This window comes from Hesperophylax consimilis, chromosome 12 (assembly GCF_061612785.1).
Source record: "Hesperophylax consimilis isolate HC1 chromosome 12, BYU_Hcon_1.0, whole genome shotgun sequence".
Classification (NCBI taxonomy): Eukaryota; Metazoa; Arthropoda; class Insecta; order Trichoptera; family Limnephilidae; genus Hesperophylax; species Hesperophylax consimilis.
Genome location: NC_142847.1, coordinates 33,470,057 through 33,488,013, shown reverse-complemented (window position 1 = coordinate 33,488,013; position 17,957 = coordinate 33,470,057). Strand labels below are relative to the sequence as shown.

General features: G+C 34.2%; 1 protein-coding gene across 1 annotated transcript in view; it reads left to right on the top strand.

Annotated features, from left to right (window-relative positions):
• The window catches only part of Esp (Epidermal stripes and patches), a 46,089-nt gene extending 29,094 nt beyond the window's left edge, over positions 1-16,995 (top strand). Inside the window, exons 3-12 of the mRNA XM_089638353.1 lie at positions 299-434; positions 982-1,090; positions 2,712-2,913; positions 6,571-6,791; positions 7,689-7,869; positions 10,040-10,204; positions 11,165-11,326; positions 12,894-13,034; positions 13,986-14,131; positions 14,930-16,995. Of these exons, the coding sequence (XP_089494479.1) occupies positions 299-434; positions 982-1,090; positions 2,712-2,913; positions 6,571-6,791; positions 7,689-7,869; positions 10,040-10,204; positions 11,165-11,326; positions 12,894-13,034; positions 13,986-14,131; positions 14,930-15,289 (1,823 nt within the window). The 3' untranslated portion in view covers positions 15,290-16,995. The remainder of the gene's footprint in view (positions 1-298; positions 435-981; positions 1,091-2,711; positions 2,914-6,570; positions 6,792-7,688; positions 7,870-10,039; positions 10,205-11,164; positions 11,327-12,893; positions 13,035-13,985; positions 14,132-14,929) is intronic.
• Positions 16,996-17,957: the final 962 nt, after the last annotated feature.

Below are 17,957 nucleotides of genomic sequence, written 5' to 3'. Positions count from 1 at the left end.
CTTACAGTGGGGTGCAACTGCACCCTGAACAGTATTTCTTAGATCTAGAGATTTTCCAAAACAAAACTTTTTTATTATGTAAAATAGCATTTATTGTGTAACTGAGCAATTGAATAAAATTCTGATAATGGCCTAGAACGCCGAAAAAGCTGTCGCAAAAAAACAGCAAAAATGCAGAACTTGATAATAAAATTACATATTTGTTTTAAATTTACTCTCGTTAATAACTTCTTTATATCCCCTACTAAGAACCTATTAAAAAACAACAGTAACTGATGATTGTGTTTTTTATCAACAGTGACCGACGATGGATCATCCATGTCCTGGAAAGAGTCCATGAAGTCGGTGATTCCCTGGACCCGCGCGAAGGCGGAGAAGTTCTTCACCAAGAAGACACTCTACAAGAGACTGCCCATCCTTAACTGGTTACCCAAGTAAGTTAGACATCTCAGTGCATGTTATTTTACCCCATGCTTTTCTGTACTCCTGGGATGCTCTCAAGGTTTTCTTTTTAAAATTTGTCATAATGTCATTTTATTATTTGATTTGGTTATTCATTTTAAAAAAGGCCCCACAATAAACACATATTATAACAGAATGGTAGATATGTGCACTCAAAATCATCCTGATGAAGACTACAATTCAGAACCGAAACGTTACTTGAAATAACTTTGGTACCTACTACATAAACCATGCTCTTCTGCGTCTCCTATGTTTTCCCGCTCCATTCAGCTTCAAAACATACCGCAAATGGGCCATAGTTCCACTAGCTCCTGACAATGCAAGACTTGTACGGTAGGTATTCATATAAAAATGCTTTCTCTTTCCCATCACCTACACCATGAATTTCATTTGGACCCAGGTCTTTTCTTCCTCTTATTAGAAAAACACTCTGTGCAGATTTTTTGACTCCTGTATGGAGCATTATAGAATGGATGTAGGTATGCTTTAATTAATGTTGTTTTATTTCTTTCTTTCCAGATATAATTCAGAATATGCAATAGGCGATTTAATAGCAGGAATCACAGTTGGATTGACTGTGATTCCCCAATCTCTAGCCTACGCCAATATAGCTGGACTCCCCCCTCAAGTGAGTACCCACCCATTAAACCATTGAACCAATTAATCAGGTACCTTAACATACTGTTAACTTAACCTTAACCTTAAGAGACCAGAACATATAGATAGCTAATTCTCAACCTTCCTTTTTCACATCTCATTCCCCTCCCCACTTCCTACAGTCTCAAAACATACCCCAAATTAGGGATATCATCTTCCCACTGGTCCGGGCTAGGACTTACATGCGGTAAGTGATAATTATATACATTAAGGAGCTGGATGCAATAACAACTTAAACGCCCATAAGCTGTTTTTGCTCCTATCGCCTTTTTGGCATCTCCAATTCTTTCTTTATCTGCTGTGTGAATATTACTTCAGTAGGCTTTACATAGACGGAGCTTCACACCAAAGTTTGAACGCTAGTTAAAAATTACAAGTAAGTATTACGCATTTCAAAAAACTTTTAACGCGCTTTACTCAAAATTACAATTTTCATCATAAGTTGGTATTGCATCAACTGTTATAAATAACATTTCCTGTCTGAACAGAGACAATATATATACTTATATACTACTACTTCTCAATTAAAAATATAATTGAGTACTGAATGGTTGAGATGTATTTGTAATCATAAAATATGCATTTCATATGTATTTGTAAAACAATTTGAATTAAATTATAAACATGTTGTTAAAATGTCACTTTCCTAAGTTTATTATGAAAGGCTCTAATACAATAATAAGATTAATATTTTTTATTGATTTAATCTCCTTTGCGGTAGAGGGGCCTTAAAAGTGGCCAATCTCATAAACAAGTTTAATGCAATCATCACATCTCACTACAGTGCACGATTCTCGTTCAAAACATGTGCATTTCCATTACACAATATACCAAAGAATTAAAACTCTCAAAAACATAAGTTAAAAAACACATTGCATTTATATTGTATTACGTAAAACCTATTCTGATTTTCAATGAAAATAATAAACACAAAACAGACAAATCTAGAGGATTCTGATCCTTCTAGAATGTTAATGTTAGTGGCTTAATAATTAAATATTAAGAATAAGACTACGTAAGTCTGACTAAAACTTCTACTTATTATGCATCTTCCTATATGTTTGAATCTTCTCACACTTGAAATTCTCGATAAATTGTGGCAAACAGTCTGTACATCTCGCTACTGAAATCACGATACCCACTTTGTACCAATCATTGTTGAATACGCGAAACTTCAAAACCAGAATGCTTTCATAACCTGACTCACAACCAAACAGTTGCTATAGCTGTCATTTTTATATCCTGTCATTCTTTGTTGACTGAATTGTTTTTAGCAATAATCTAAAGCACATGCATTGTTACAAAATGTTTGACACGAGTGTTGCCACTTTTAAAGTCAGACGACGCGAGTGGGAATGAGCTCACGGATGACTGGGGTTGCTGACGAGTTTACTAAATGTCGGCAACGTGTTCCTGTGTATGAACCTTCGCGCAGACGTATTGCGTTAGCCACCAAGATACATGAATCGTCGAGTATCGAATACTTGCACATACCTGTGGAAGAAGGGCCTGAGAGCACGTCAGCGTATTGACACAAAACTTACAACAATAAGAACTAATTATTAAATTAAATGTTTTGTTTTCTTCCCCAGTACGGTCTGTACGGTTCTTTCTTTGGCGCCTTTGCTTACATCTTCCTGGGCAGCTGCAAGGATGTACCCATGGGCCCCACGGCCATTGCCTCATTGATGACCTTCCAGACCGTCTCCAGCAAAGGCTTCGGAGTGGAGCATGCCATCCTGCTGACCTTTATGGCCGGAATCATTGAACTTCTCATGGGAATACTTGGACTCGGTATGATTAAACTCATTGATTTCTTTCTAATCTGCTCCATTATAAAAATCAAGATATTAAGATTGTAGGTACATCTTCATTCATTGCAGAGATTATATAATATGTAGATTTGATTTGTAGGTACCAAAGGGATGCAGAGCATTTAATGATTGAACCATTAAAGTATCCTAATGTTGTAGTGGATTAACACTGGAGGCTGTGTAGAAAATAAAGCATCAGTAGTCTTTAGGGAATAAAAGTTAAATTAAATTTCAGAAACTACACTCCCCTTAAGCCTATCAAATAGGATGTTAGAGGACCCAGTTTTGCTCGCTTTCCTCTGCACAGTATCCTCAAAGCGTGGATAAAATTGGCTTTATTCCCTTGACAACAATACATTGTATTGTTGACTCATTAGAAGCTAAAATCTATAATATCATCCTATTTCTACTTTGGTGTAAAACTTTACAGATATATATTCTAACTTCATTATATTATTTTTCTATGCTCCGTTGCATCATGTCAAAGCGTACCTGTATCTATTCGCTGATGGCACACAATTTAAAGTCCACCAATTCAAACGCTGCAATGATATTATTTGTTATGAATCTGTGTCCGCCCTCACACCACTTGGCCACAAATGAAAAAGTTTATGGCAACACATAACATGATGGCCATTAAAAATATTTCCACTTGAAGCGGGAAGCGAGCCTCGTGGCACAAGAAGAGGTCAATGGATTGTTAAGAAGAGGCCACAGTCATATGACTGAAGCATGTGACTGCTTTAACTCAATAAATATTGAGTGTCCACTATCAATTTACACCGCCGTTTATTACTTTGTAAAAAATTAAGCTATCCAAACCGTTTTTGCATGGATTCAATTCAATTGTTAATAATAATTGACAGTTATATAAAAAAAAAAATATACAAAATACAATACATCAAGCTTAAAAGTCAATCACTTATATGACACAAATCCGAAGTGTGTTCAATTAATATGTGATAAAGAATTATTGAAAAAGATTGATTTATTAGCATGATATAATATATTTAAAATAATACTAAATACACAGAAAAAGACAGTTGACAACAATAAAAAAAGAAGTGGTAGACTTTTCGTCTTCAGATAAGCCATGCTGATTATAATGGAGTCATTTTCAGTGCTGAAAGGGTTAATTTAGCGTGTTCTTTATACATAATTGATAACCTAATCTTAATACGCTCAATTGGATTACGGATTATTGTCTTATCTTATGTTTATCTAATAAGCAATATGAAATTAATGTAATTCCTGGGTATGTCTGAACCTTTGAGGCCGATTGATTTGAGTTACAAGCAGTGGCGGCCGGTGGTCAAAATATATGGGGGTTCACCGGATTACAACATTAAGTCATAAAATAAATTAAATAAAGGTACGTACCTATTTATAAAGAAGTTCTATTCTCTGCTCCTTTTGTTTAGCGAAGACCTCTATCAATGCTTAACACTGATAGTGCGTTCAGTCTGTCCTGGCTCAACGTGTTTAAAAAAGATTTTATTCTTTTTAACGTTGAGAAACATCTTTAGCTTTCAACTGAGGTCATTCCAAAGGTCATGAATGGTGCACAAAAGTTTTAGTAATTTCACAGTCTCGGGAAAGTCTTCTAATAAACAAGTACTATAAAAAATTTGTAAAATTGATAAAGCGCCGTTAGCTTTTGAAAAATCGTCGCGGGCGTAAATTGCACAGAGTTCACTTTTACTGAACTTTATTTAGGAAGTCATACGTTTTAAACGTCACATTGAAATCATGTTCTGAGAAATTTGACCTGTATCAATTTTTATTAAATAGCTCATTATGGTGTTTAACTTAGGCGCGGTAGCCTGAATCCAATTGCATTCTGATGTCAACTTTTCCTAAAACCTTTAAGCTCAAAACTTTTTGTAAATGTAAATGACAAGAATTATGTTTTTTGATTTTTTAAGAAAGGTGAGTTACATTAGTAACACCGCTGATTGTCCAAACTGAATCAACATCGTAAATTAAACACGTAAAACAAAATAAACAATTCAATTGATCACATGCACAGAGCTACGAAGCTTTGTTATACATTGTTTTGTTAAATGATCGAGTAAACTTCTTCGATCCAGATTTTCACTCTTGTTTTATTATCAGTTCAGATTTTAGGTGGACCGGCATTTTTTATTATCACTTTGTTTTCAAAACTCGACCTATTGTTCTTAATGTATTCCACATTCAAACTCATTCTTAATTTATACTTTGAACAAACACAAAAGTAATCATAAATTAGTATAACCTGCAATTGATATACCTTATTAATAATTGATATACAAGATCGATATAACCTGCAATTAAACATAAAAACTTTCGCAGAGTAAGAAATTTTTTTAATTCAACAGACCGTGCCCGTCAACGGCGAGTACCTACTGACTAAACTGATAATAAGTAATCTGACCATCACTCATCTCTTAATGACAAATTTTATCTTAAATGCTTGTATCGAAGAAGCGAAACATTCGCTGAAAATAGCAGATGGTAAATTGAAACCACGATATCGACAATAACATTAAACATACGCGTTTTTGTTTAACTTTCTACTGAATAAACCGTTCCTTCTGATGTGGTGGTAAAACCCCGAACGCCGTCCATGATATGCTATTATTTGCAAAGAATAGTATGAACTGGTATGTACCCACGCTTTCGACTGTTCCACAGAATATGCGACAAAGCAGTTAAATTTTGGATCGCAATCGAAAACGAACTGCTACGAACATAGGCACAAGTCAAAGTCGGTCTGCAAGTTAAGCGCGCTTAATAAGTAGGTACCTTTTGAATGAGATATTATAACCGAACCGAGTTTCGTATTGTGATTAGTCATGTCGGAAATCTTGTTGGTTGTTCGGCGCTCGGGAGCACATATTAGCTGGCCGCCACTGGTTACAAGGCGAGTGCCGCAACCTTTGGCCAACGTACAGTAAAGTATTAGTGACGCCGTAAGTAATAAATGCACTTTGATTCCATCCAAGTGACTTGTATCAATTGAGCATGTCACTTCTAATTAATTTTACTCCTCTATTGGCAATGGTATGTGGGTAACTTCATAACATTCTAATGTTTCCTCAGGACCGTGGTATTATGGCCTGCGTATATATCAATGTAATGAAATACATACCTACATAATTTGATGGGAGTCAAATATTTGTTAATCAATTCAATGAAAAATATTAAACAATATATCAATCGTATGTAACTGCTGTTTCTCACTTTAACCTTCTTTCTTCTTTAACCTTGCTCTTCGCATTAGTGTTTATTCAATTGTTTCTTGTTTAGACCAGGGCCCGCCATTTTTACCAACTTACTAATTTTAATAATTTACTCTAAATTACTTAGTAACATTACTCAATCTAAAAAAAACTTAATACGTAGTAATATTATGCACTCTACTTAATAATAAAATATAAACATTTGTGCTAAATAAGTTAATACATAACAACATATTTCACTCTAAATAACTTAATAACAATCTTATTTAATGCCAGGATTTTATTTCAGGTCTCACTCTCATGGGCAACACTCCAATTTTTGTTACAGCTATCACTTATCAATTAAGAACCTAATCAAAAACAATTTTTTATGATGTGTACATTGTTTTAATAAAATATTAATGTTGTTCTAGGCTTTCTGATTGACTTCGTCTCCGGTCCAGTATCCTCCGGTTTCACATCAGCCGTAGCTCTGATCATCCTGACGTCGCAGATGAAGGACATCTTGTGCATCACGGTGAAGGGCTCCACCTTCCTGCAGCAGTGGGTGTCAATCTTCACGGAGATTCACAAGACCATGCCATGGGATGTGGTGCTCGGGGTGTGCTGCATCATTGTGCTGCTGCTCATTCGGGTGAGCAACCTAACTTAACTTGACCCAATCTATTCTCACCTAACTTTAATTAATCTAATTTAACCTAAACTAACTTAATCTATCCTGACCTGGCCTAACCAATCGGAAATAAATAATTAACATTATAAATTTACTATCCACTGGCTAATCCTCTGACTAGACGAGTATTCAATCAATTCAGTACCTAGGGCCAGGTATTTCACAACCTTTCTCTTATCATTTCCTTTCCATCCACAATTACTCGTATCTTCAGCCCCACAGTCTTCCTCAAATGAGGCTACCATTGTTGAAATTGCAAACTAAAAGTTGGACACCTTGTCCGGTACCGAAGTTATCATAAGTGACAGAGCATAGCTAAGTTCTGTTTTTACTCAACCGTTTTGCATATCGTCTGTCTATAAATTTGGTTGTATGTTCCGTTTCCATTTCAAGATGGTGGCTGTTTTAATGGTGCAGTGAAGATTATGTTTTCAAATGTGAATGTGCATTTGGACTTTCTTATTCGCATTTTTTTCAGTCTTATGGTACCCACTGGCGGGTACCTGTCTGAAGAAAATTTGAAAAAAGAATGTCATTGTTATACTGATTTTTCTTTGGACAAATTGTGTTATTCCTTCTTTGAAATAAAAAAAAAAGTTACCTCAAATATGCGGTTTACAACTAAGTAGATAGGTATTTAAGTACCTACTTAGAAATCTTATGATTTCAGAGGAAACTTTGGTTTTGATTTATTAAATATGAGAAAATTGGAAACACACGTTTTTGGACGCGAGGTCTACTATGTTTCTGAAATATCATCTTCTATAAGTATGAAAATATGTTATGGGCCACTAGTTTTAATATTGCTCAGTTTATTTTGTGTAAACATCGAATGCAACATGTTATAATTTATTTCAGGTGATTGGAAACATTAAGATTGGTCCTGCTGAAGATGAACTGAAGACAACTAAGCACAAGGTCATCAACAAGATCTTGTGGATTTTCGGTGCCGTGAGGAACGCCTTTGTGGTCATCATCTGTGGACTAATCGGGTACTCTTTCACCGTTGATGGAAGTGACCCACCAATGAAGCTCATTGGTAAGTCATCCAACACATTCTTATGTATTCATTATTCATTACCAATTGCATATTATTATAGCCATTAAAAAACTGCATTCCGATTTGCTCCTGTTACCAAGCTGACTTAGATAATTATTTAGACCACTGAAGGCATAAACCGAAGTGTGTTATGAAAAATGACAGAAGAAAGCTCAACATACCCTAACTTCTAGTACAAATGACTGAAGTAAGTTCAACTTACCCTAACATCTAGTACACATCACTGAAGTAAGCTCAACTTGTCCTAACTTCTAGTACAAATGATTGAAGTAAGCTCAACTTACCCTAACATCTAGTACACATGATCAAGCATATTAAAACATTTAATTTCTTTCTTGAGCAGATGATTACTTTCACTGGCCTATTGGGACCTGGGAGTCGAAAGGTCTTATGTAATGTCGACATCAGTATTCTTTCAAATTGGTACCCATAACACTTCTAAGGATTAAGTGTTCAGTGATTTAGACTTAGCATAATTAAATTACAATTTCATAATTATTTTTAATTGATATCTTTTTAGCTGTTACTTCCCTGTTAATTATTATTGACTTGTTAGTGGCTAATTTTATTGATTGTCTTCACAGAAACCATCATTACTTACTGATTTGTCTTCTATAAGAAAAGTGTGACAATTTTAATTTTAAGTGATTCATTGGAAATACGGTATCGGTGAGGAATGTCACTCTTAGTGACAACTTTACTGTATTTACATACAAATTAATGTTGATAAACCAGTCATACATCATTACGTTATGTTTATGGCGTATCTTATCCCCTATTAACTTATCACGTGAAAACAATTTAGTGCAATTTCCATTGATGTAGAATTAACTAGGTTATACCCCCACAAAGCAAGTATAATAAAATTAAATTGAGCGATTGAGCCTACCAGTATACATATGTATACAGGGTGTCCGGTGCACTAACTTCAGGAGGTGATTCTACGTGATGGTAAAAGTAAAAAAGAAAAATAACTTTTTCCGAAATTCCAACAATTTTTTCCCATACAAAAAGATATACCTACTAAAAATCCTTAGTGTGAGGTGCAAACTTACCTGATAAATTCGCTGTGAGCTTGCCGAGTTCTAGGTGTCAACTTTGTGATCGGCCGGAATCCGTTGAAACTCTACGTAAACAATGGGCCACACAAATATTGGGTTGAGAGTTTGGCGTTTACAATTATACTGCAATATTGTAAGTTTTAAACCAAATTCAAAAAGAGAACTGCACTAAAATTTAAAAAAATGTAGTTACACTTTGAAATTATTAAAATTAAAATTATTTAACTACTATTCACTTCATTAATGTCATTGCTTTTGTCTCATTTAAAAAAACTCAGAATGTCCATTTTCCATGTGTATTTACATCATGTAGCCCGTAAACTTAATGAATGTCTGACCTTCGTGGGTCAAGCCAGACATTGTCACAGTAATTACGCATAAATAAAAACAATGTTAAAAGTAAGTCTTTGGAGAAAACTCGCACTGAATAAAAGATGTTCTTTTAAAGTAAGTCTTTAAAAATCCATACTAGATAAAGACATACTACATTAACAAGTTTTGAATAAAACAATCAAGTTTTTAAAGTTAAATCTGCAGGATACATTAAATTATCAGATCTTTTGCAAATAATATAAAGTTATTGACACGAAGCATGGCAGTAAATAGACTGACGGAATGGCAGCGTTTGTACGCAAGACGGTAGATATAGCAACAATGCAAAATAAGAATGCCAGTCCCACGCGGCATACCAATTTTACATTTTTACCTGAATAGTACCCTAAAAAGTTGAATTTCAAAAAAAGTAATTTTGTTTTTTTTACTTGTACTATCACATAGAATCATCTCCCGAAGTTAGTGCACTTTACCCCCAGACAGCCTGTATATTTTTATATTTAAAATGTTTAAGAATAATGTAATTTTAATACAGAATATCTCTATTGATTAACAGCACTCAAGTGCAACAATATATATTTGACATGAGAGTGTTTGGTATACAGGAAGTGACTAGTACTCACCTGAGCAGGTGATATGGACTGATTAAGTAACTTCTAGAGGAAGTATTAAGTCTACAAGAACTATACAATTAATTACAAGTAGTATAAGCACTTACTTAAGTACCTATCTAATCAGTTGTTTATTTCTTGCAGGCTACATTCCCCCCGGTTTCCCTGAAGTGAAGGCTCCACCGTTCAGCTACACCAAGGATAACTCCACCTTTGGCTTCTTCGACATGTGCTCCGATCTTGGATCTGGTCTCATCGTTGTTCCCCTCATTGGACTTCTGGAGAATATCGCCATCTGCAAAGCTTTTTGTAAGGTTCTACCCATTTCTCTTCTTTAAAGTCTTCGAAGAGTTTGGACTCATATATAGACTCTTTATATAACAGACTTGCTAGCTCTCATCTTGTACTGCCTTTGTTACATATTCAACTAAAATTGCAGTTGTCATTGCGTTTTTTTATTACCATTATCATTGCGATAAAATTTTATTGCATTCTAGAAATTCAATAGATTGGCCGTGATAACTAAAACACATGCGCAAAGAATATAATTGATATTATTTGTACAGTTGTTTCTGACAAATGAATTATATTATTCAGGTCAATAAATGATAACGAGCATGTCTAGCAGAAGCGCGCCGTGATTATTTTTTATAATTTTCGAGATTGATCCATTTGTGTTTGGTATTTTTTTTTATTTAAACTGATAAAAAATATATCCATCGTGAAATAATATCACCGTGTTTATACAAAAACCTGGAACTAAGAATAAAATCAAAATATTTTCAGATCCATAATTTTTGAAATACAAAAAAAACACACAGTTGTGGAAAAAAAAATGGAAGAATTGTCACAGCACGCCACTGTTTGTAGTGTTGTTGCAATGCAATGCCTGGAAATTCTTGTATATTGTATCGTGACGTAATTGTTCTTGAGTAAAATTAAACATTAACAGCCTTACTAAAAAACTTGGTGTAAATAGTACAAGGTATGTAAGGTGAGAACAGTGAAAAACTTGACTTATTACCATTGCGTTTATTTGGATAAAACCGGCTTAAACCAGGCTCAAGGCCGGCTTTACCACACCAACGTTAATCGGGCGTGTAAGAATCTAATTAGTAAGGCGGTAAATATTTTAATTTAAAATATGAACTCCGACAATAAAGATTAACAAATAATATTTTTAATTATTAATTTCATATTTTCAAGGTTACAAAATAAGTGACTGTATTTGCGCTCCATTCGAGAAACTAATGACATGTGTTTGTTTAGCAAATGGCAAAACAGTGGATGCCACCCAGGAGCTCTTAGCCATGGGGGTTAGCAACATCGGAAGCTCCTTCTTCCAGGCCTACCCGTCCACCGGCTCAGTCGCTCGTGCTGCCGTCAACCACTCCTCGGGAGTCAAGACGCCCATGGGCGGACTCTACACAGGTCAGTTATTGGCACACCAAATACTCTTCATTATTGGATAATTTTTCTAAATTTCACGTGTTGCTAATTGATGCATATGTCTCGTTATTTTTTTTAATATTAACTCACCACTGAAGGCCCGCAGGTATCGAGCGAATTTTAACGAAAGTAATCAGTAAAACAAATTATTCTACAGCCAAGTTATAGCGCACAAGAATGTGTCGTAAAAACGACCCTTTGACATGTGAAAAACAACAACCGTGTACAAATGTTAGAATTAGGGTTGCCAGATGGTCCAGATAAAAAAATCGAAAATTTTTATCATAGGGTCCCCCATGTGATTTTGTTTTTGGTACAATTTGTTGAAAATCAAAGGGTCCTTTCATAATAACTCCTTTGATTTTGGCCAAAACAAACAGAGAAAATTACCGAAAATTTCTGAGGGTGAACACAATGAAACACTTAGTAAACATTAAAACTTATATTTATTATTACTATTGGTAAGCAAAAAATCACTTATTAACATATTTAGCACTAGATGCTACTGCTTTAAATAATCGTTTATTGCTTGAAATTGTATCTATAAATCCAGTGCAACTGAAATTTAAATTGAAGAAAACACATAATTCGCTTTTTACGGTATTCACACCTAGACGATTTCTTTTATCAGTCCATACATCACCCATTACACTAAAAACTCTTTCTACGAAGGCATTGGAGACGGGAACACTGCACACATATTGTACCATTTTCAACAGATTTGAGCTAGTCTTGCTACCACCCGCCAGAATCGCCACGGCTTTTGCTCTGTAAATTATCTCGCAAGTGAGGTATATTTGTCGCATATTTTCAAAAAAACCGGACATTCTACTGTCCGGTTTTCCAAAATTTTCTAGACCAGACAGCCGTTCAAAAAACTGTACTGTCCGGTCCAAAACCGGACATCAGGCAACCCTAGTTAGAATAGATGTTTAGCAGGATATCAATAAAAGTCGTAATAGGCCTCCATATTACGATAATAATAATGATATGATATTTTTCTTAACACTGTCAATTTTTGTAAAATGAACCCAGTGGCGCCATCTACCCACCAACTATAATTCAAGCAGTAAATCCAATATCGCAGCAGATTTTGTAAAAAAGTGGTTGCGTTTTTGTCAAATCTTTTCCAAATCTGGCCAGTGACTAAATCTGAGAGTGAATTTGGCCATTCCAGTTATTCTGCCTTGGTAAATAAAAACACAGTGTCTTCCTTGAGAGTCTCAAGGCAGACACTGTGTTTTTAGTTACTGCAACAGTATTGGTGTCATAAATACATTTTTTTTAATAAAAATGGAGTGCTAATTTTATTATATGTTCCATTTCGTTATTTAATTAGCCTTTGGATGTATTGTTTTTTCATTAGACAAAGTTATTATTCAGTTTAGTCACCATCTAAAGTTTAACAATCAATTAAGTTTTTATTTTTCCGGTTCCAGGTATTGGGCACATAAAACAAATATCTATGATGATAACAATAAATTGTTATTATTAATTTTCGAACATTATTGTTTACTGATTCTAATCTGTTGTTTTTTTTTGTCTCCAGGACTTTTGGTGCTGATGTCACTGTTCTTCTTCACGCCGTACTTTGCCTACATTCCCAAATCCTCACTAGCCGCTGTCATCATCGCAGCTGTCATCTTCATGGTGGAAGTCCATGTCGTCAAGCCTATGTGGAGGTCGAAGAGTAAGTACCCTTTTCAAAAATATCCTTACATATTACTGCCTGATTCCATTCCGTCCCTTTTTAGAAGAACTGGCTAGTTCCATTGCGTACACCTGAAGCAATTTGATGTTTATAAATGCAAATGAAATATGTAGTATAATATAATCGTAGATAATACACATTTCAACATCATCTATAATGGATGTAACAGCACGTACCAGAAAGATTTTAACCAGCGATTCCTAAGCAATTTGAAGTAAAAAATGTAATTGCATTTTGCTGTCCAATGATATCTTTTTTCAATTAAAACCAAAAAATATATATATTCTATCATACGCTGACAACACTGCTACACTGATCCCAACTGCTATTTGGAATCACGTGATACGCGCTCTGTCTCTTCTGTTACGGCACTGCTGGAACGAGACAGAGGCATAGACATGGCATACCCAGTGGCATGGGGTGATAGAATTTATATTTTTTAATAGTTTAATTGAAAAAAAAAATTATCGGATGGTGAATGACATCTACATTATTTAAAGCTAGTTAAAATCCTTTGCATATATGCTGATACACACTGTATATAAGTATGTTATAAAGAAGAGTGTCCCGGTGAGGTGGTGTGGGTTTGTTTTTTATTCAAATCTACGGTTTTATTCCAAAATTGATGAAATATTGCACACTTGACCTAAAGAAGATGTGAAGATCACTGTCTATATGAGATTTAAAATAAACTACCCACATCACATTTTCTCACTCCTAAAAGTAGAATACAGCTGGGCAACACCGGATGCTTCAGTAAGTAAACAAGAAAATTGAATGTGGCTACATTTTCAACTTCAATAATATTACAATCTACAAATAAATGGTACAACGAGAGAGCTGCTGTTTTAATGTTTTCATAATATTTTGTTAAATGAGTTCTTTCGAGTAAAAAGTATTTGTTGTGTTAATGAGTGGTTTCTTTTGCAGAATCTGACCTCATTCCCGGAATTGGAACCTTCATTTTCTGCCTTGTGCTGCCCCTGGAAGTCGGTATCCTGCTCGGAATCGGTGTCAACGTTGTTTTCATCCTTTACCATGCTGCCAGGCCCAAAATCTCTGTGGAGACCCTCACTGTAAGTTTCTTTTACCATAAAACTATTTAAAAAATTACTACATATCATATTTGAAACTGGTGGACAACTAAATTAAAGTTTTCTTCAGCTTTTTTTATTTAAATCTCATCCTTTTAATTGAATCTTTCATATTTTCTATTTAATACATACATAAGGTACTTACTGTATATTAAATAACTTATTTTACGATTATTTTAATTTTTTTATTTTTTATAGAAAACTATTTATTTGTATTCATACTATCGTCAGGGCGCAAACAAATAATTTGCCTTAATATTTTAAAGCATAGCTTGCAAAAAGTGTATTTTCATAAAATATTTAAATTTACGCCATCTACGAATGCTTAGATTATAACATACATTACGTTTAACATTATGGTAGGCGACACATTACGCCATACGAATCATGGCTTTGACTATTTCAGCGTATCGCTCACCATACACTCCAATGGGAATGTATGGCGAGCGATATGATGAAATGTGCTAAGCCCCACAAATATAGCGTAGTCTGTCACAGGCTTAACTCAAAAATTTTGAATTGTAACGCTTTTGTTGCGGAATTGTAAAATGTTCAATGCAATCATCAGTTCTAAAAAAAATATAGATGTCATTATCTCAGTTCTTTAATGAATTAAATATATGAATACATTTTTCACAGATATTTCTAAAAATAATTTGACGCTTAATCAGACATCATGCTGGTGTTATTGGTGACAGATTATCAAGCTTTTACTCTACATATTTACGATATCATAAGTAAAAAATAAAACTCACTTACAAATATAATTTATTTTCTCAGAGCCGTGCCGGAGACCAGTACCTGATGCTGACCCCCGACCGCTGCCTAATCTTCCCGTCTGTCCACTACGTGCGCCGCCTTGTCACCAAGTACTCCATGCGCCAGTCCCTGCCCGTGGTCATCGACTGCACCCACATATACGGAGCGGACTACACGGCCGCCCGCGTCATCGAGTCCCTCACCGGCGACTTCAAGGAGCGCGGCCAGCCGCTCTTCTTCTATAACCTCAAATCCAGCGTCTGCAACACCTTCGAGGGACTCAGCCCCACCGAGTTCACAGTATTCTACGAGTTCGACGACATCGACAGGCTCATGAAGGAGAGCTCATGCTACAAGCCAAAGGAAATCAACATGGTGTGATCTGACTATCTAACATTTTCGAGATTGTTTCAGAACTGAATGTAAACGACAAATCTGTCTTTAACCCTTTATATGTGCTCACGTTCCCACTAAATTCTCTGTAATTGCTTGTATTTCATCGGTTGAAATTAGTAACTACTTCTTTAGTTATGATTGGTTCAGAGATGTGGCTAGCATCTTGATTTCATAAATGAATTGAAAATTATACTACGTAGGTTGTAGAAAAAAGTCCTGCATTCCCAGGGTTTAAGTAATGATATTAAAAGATTTCAATACAAACAATGTGCCACAATTAATTTTAATTATTCTTTATCCTTAGTCTTGAAACAATCTATGGAAATAACTCAAGATTTGTTTTATTTGTATGTTTTAAGTGTTGACCCTTGTTTTATTAGCGCTCTGTGAACATTTGTACATATAAAAATTATACGACTGCTTGCCGTTAGCAATACAGACATTACCGTTCTGATATTACGCTAGTATTTGGATGGACAAATATTACACTCGTAGAACTATGGTATAATTACTTATTGATTTAAGTACTTAACTAGAATACCTTGTTATTTGATTTACACAAATTAATGAAACTTAAGTTTTATTTGATTATTTCAATAATCTGCCATGTAGTGTATTCCCTGAGTGGAATTAATGTTTGTGCTTTACTATGAAATACAGAAAATGCATTAATTAGCATTAAATTTGCCCTCTATGAATACACTAGGGAGTATCAAGCTAGATCTAAAAATATATATTATTGTGTATATATTATGTATATCGAGATATTTAGAAAATAAATAATGCTTTCTGTGTTTGTAGTCGATATTTCTTCTCACGCTAATATTCATCTTGCCTTTGTGTTTTTTAGTCTTAGAATTCTATAAAATTTATAGAATCTTTTCAGACGGAAGACGCATCTAGCAGTATTAGATCATTTGTTTTATAAATGTTCATTTTTTAGGAATAGTATTTATTTATTCGCTGTTTAGAGAAGTTCAATCATTGACATAGAAACATATAGATGAAACCCACACTTATATAAAATTATACACACTGATCATTTCGTTTTACATCTCTTCTTGGCACTATATTAATCACTATTGGGTTAGTGTAAGTCAATCTTTTATATTTTATTCAATGTCAATGAGCAGATCTGGGATGAAGTTCACGATGATGAAGTCATCACCTCGGTAATGAACGGGTAAAATTATTGTAATATTTTCCCCTTTTAACTAAAACAGGGATGTACTCGGAAGTGATTGTTAATGCTTTTTATTTTAAATATTGAGCTTAGGGCCAAAGTTGTTCTACTTTTGTCCTGGTTTCAGCCCTGGTTTTGTCAAAGAACTCACCATTATTTAACAATTTATAATCTAAAACACTTATTAAGATAGATTTTTACTTTGTAGAATTAGATTGGAGGAAGAACTTAGGTGTCTGTTTTCTTTACAATACATAAATATTTCTGTGATTTGTTGCTATACTAGAGTTTAGAAATAGGAATAATAAAAAATAATGTTAATATGTATGAGAATTTCTGCTAAATAATTGTTTTATAACACATTATTTTTTGAATATTTTTCAAAATGCTTTTTTTGTAATGTTCCATATTGTAATCTTTCACTTGGACACAATGCAAAATTATGTTACAGTAGGAAATTTTAATAATCTATTTTGCATGAGAAATGGACCAAATTATTGTCACCTGACACTAAACTATTTTAGTTCTAGTTGATATTTTTGTATGAAAAATAAAATATGATAACATAAATAATATTGTTTTATTGGTCTTCAATCTGAACCCCTTTAAATCCCAATGAAGTGTCAATAATTGAAACAATGAGACTCCATTCTTAATTAATAAGTACAATAATAGTGCCAGACACAAGATGTATTCAGAGATGTTATTTATAGATGTGCTGGTGACAATGAGTTAATTTACATCAAGACGTCATTATAACTATACGTCATTGTAACTACACGTCATTGTAAAATGTATGAATAATGTCTAGCTGGTTTGCAAGTTATCATAGAGCTGCAGGATAATGTATTTAAAGGTAAAGCGCATCATTCTTATATCAGTGTTATTGTTTTATTTGGTGTCACATGTTTGGGACTTGTGGTAGTTCTTTTTTACATAAAGATAATATTATCGAGTCTTTGTAATAACAATAATATTTCATTTATAAAGCACGATTTTGTTGTTTGAGGTTCACCTCAAGTGCGCTTTATGCCAAATAACCCAACCTTATGAGAAAATAACACAGGTATAAATACATTATTATCTATTTTTTTAATATATAAATATAAGTAGGTGGACGGGCATCGGGCTGGCGGCTCAGATTTCATTTTTTTATAGAAATCAAATAATAATATAACAAACATTTATATAGCGCAGTTTTGTGTTCTTAATCTGCAGATTTTTTCCTAGATTGACGAAATTTTGCACACCAAAACAGTAGAAAAATCACTGTATAGATTTCTAAAATTTCTGTGTAAATCCCGGGCAACGCTGGAACTTGCTGGAACTTCAGCTGTATAACTGCAATTTTACTGCATTTATGAAATCTATGGGGTTACCAATTGAAAAAAAAATTTTTTAGGACCCCATTTTCAACGAAATATGTAATCTCTAATAAGTCTTTCCACCATTCGGGTAGATATAAAGAAA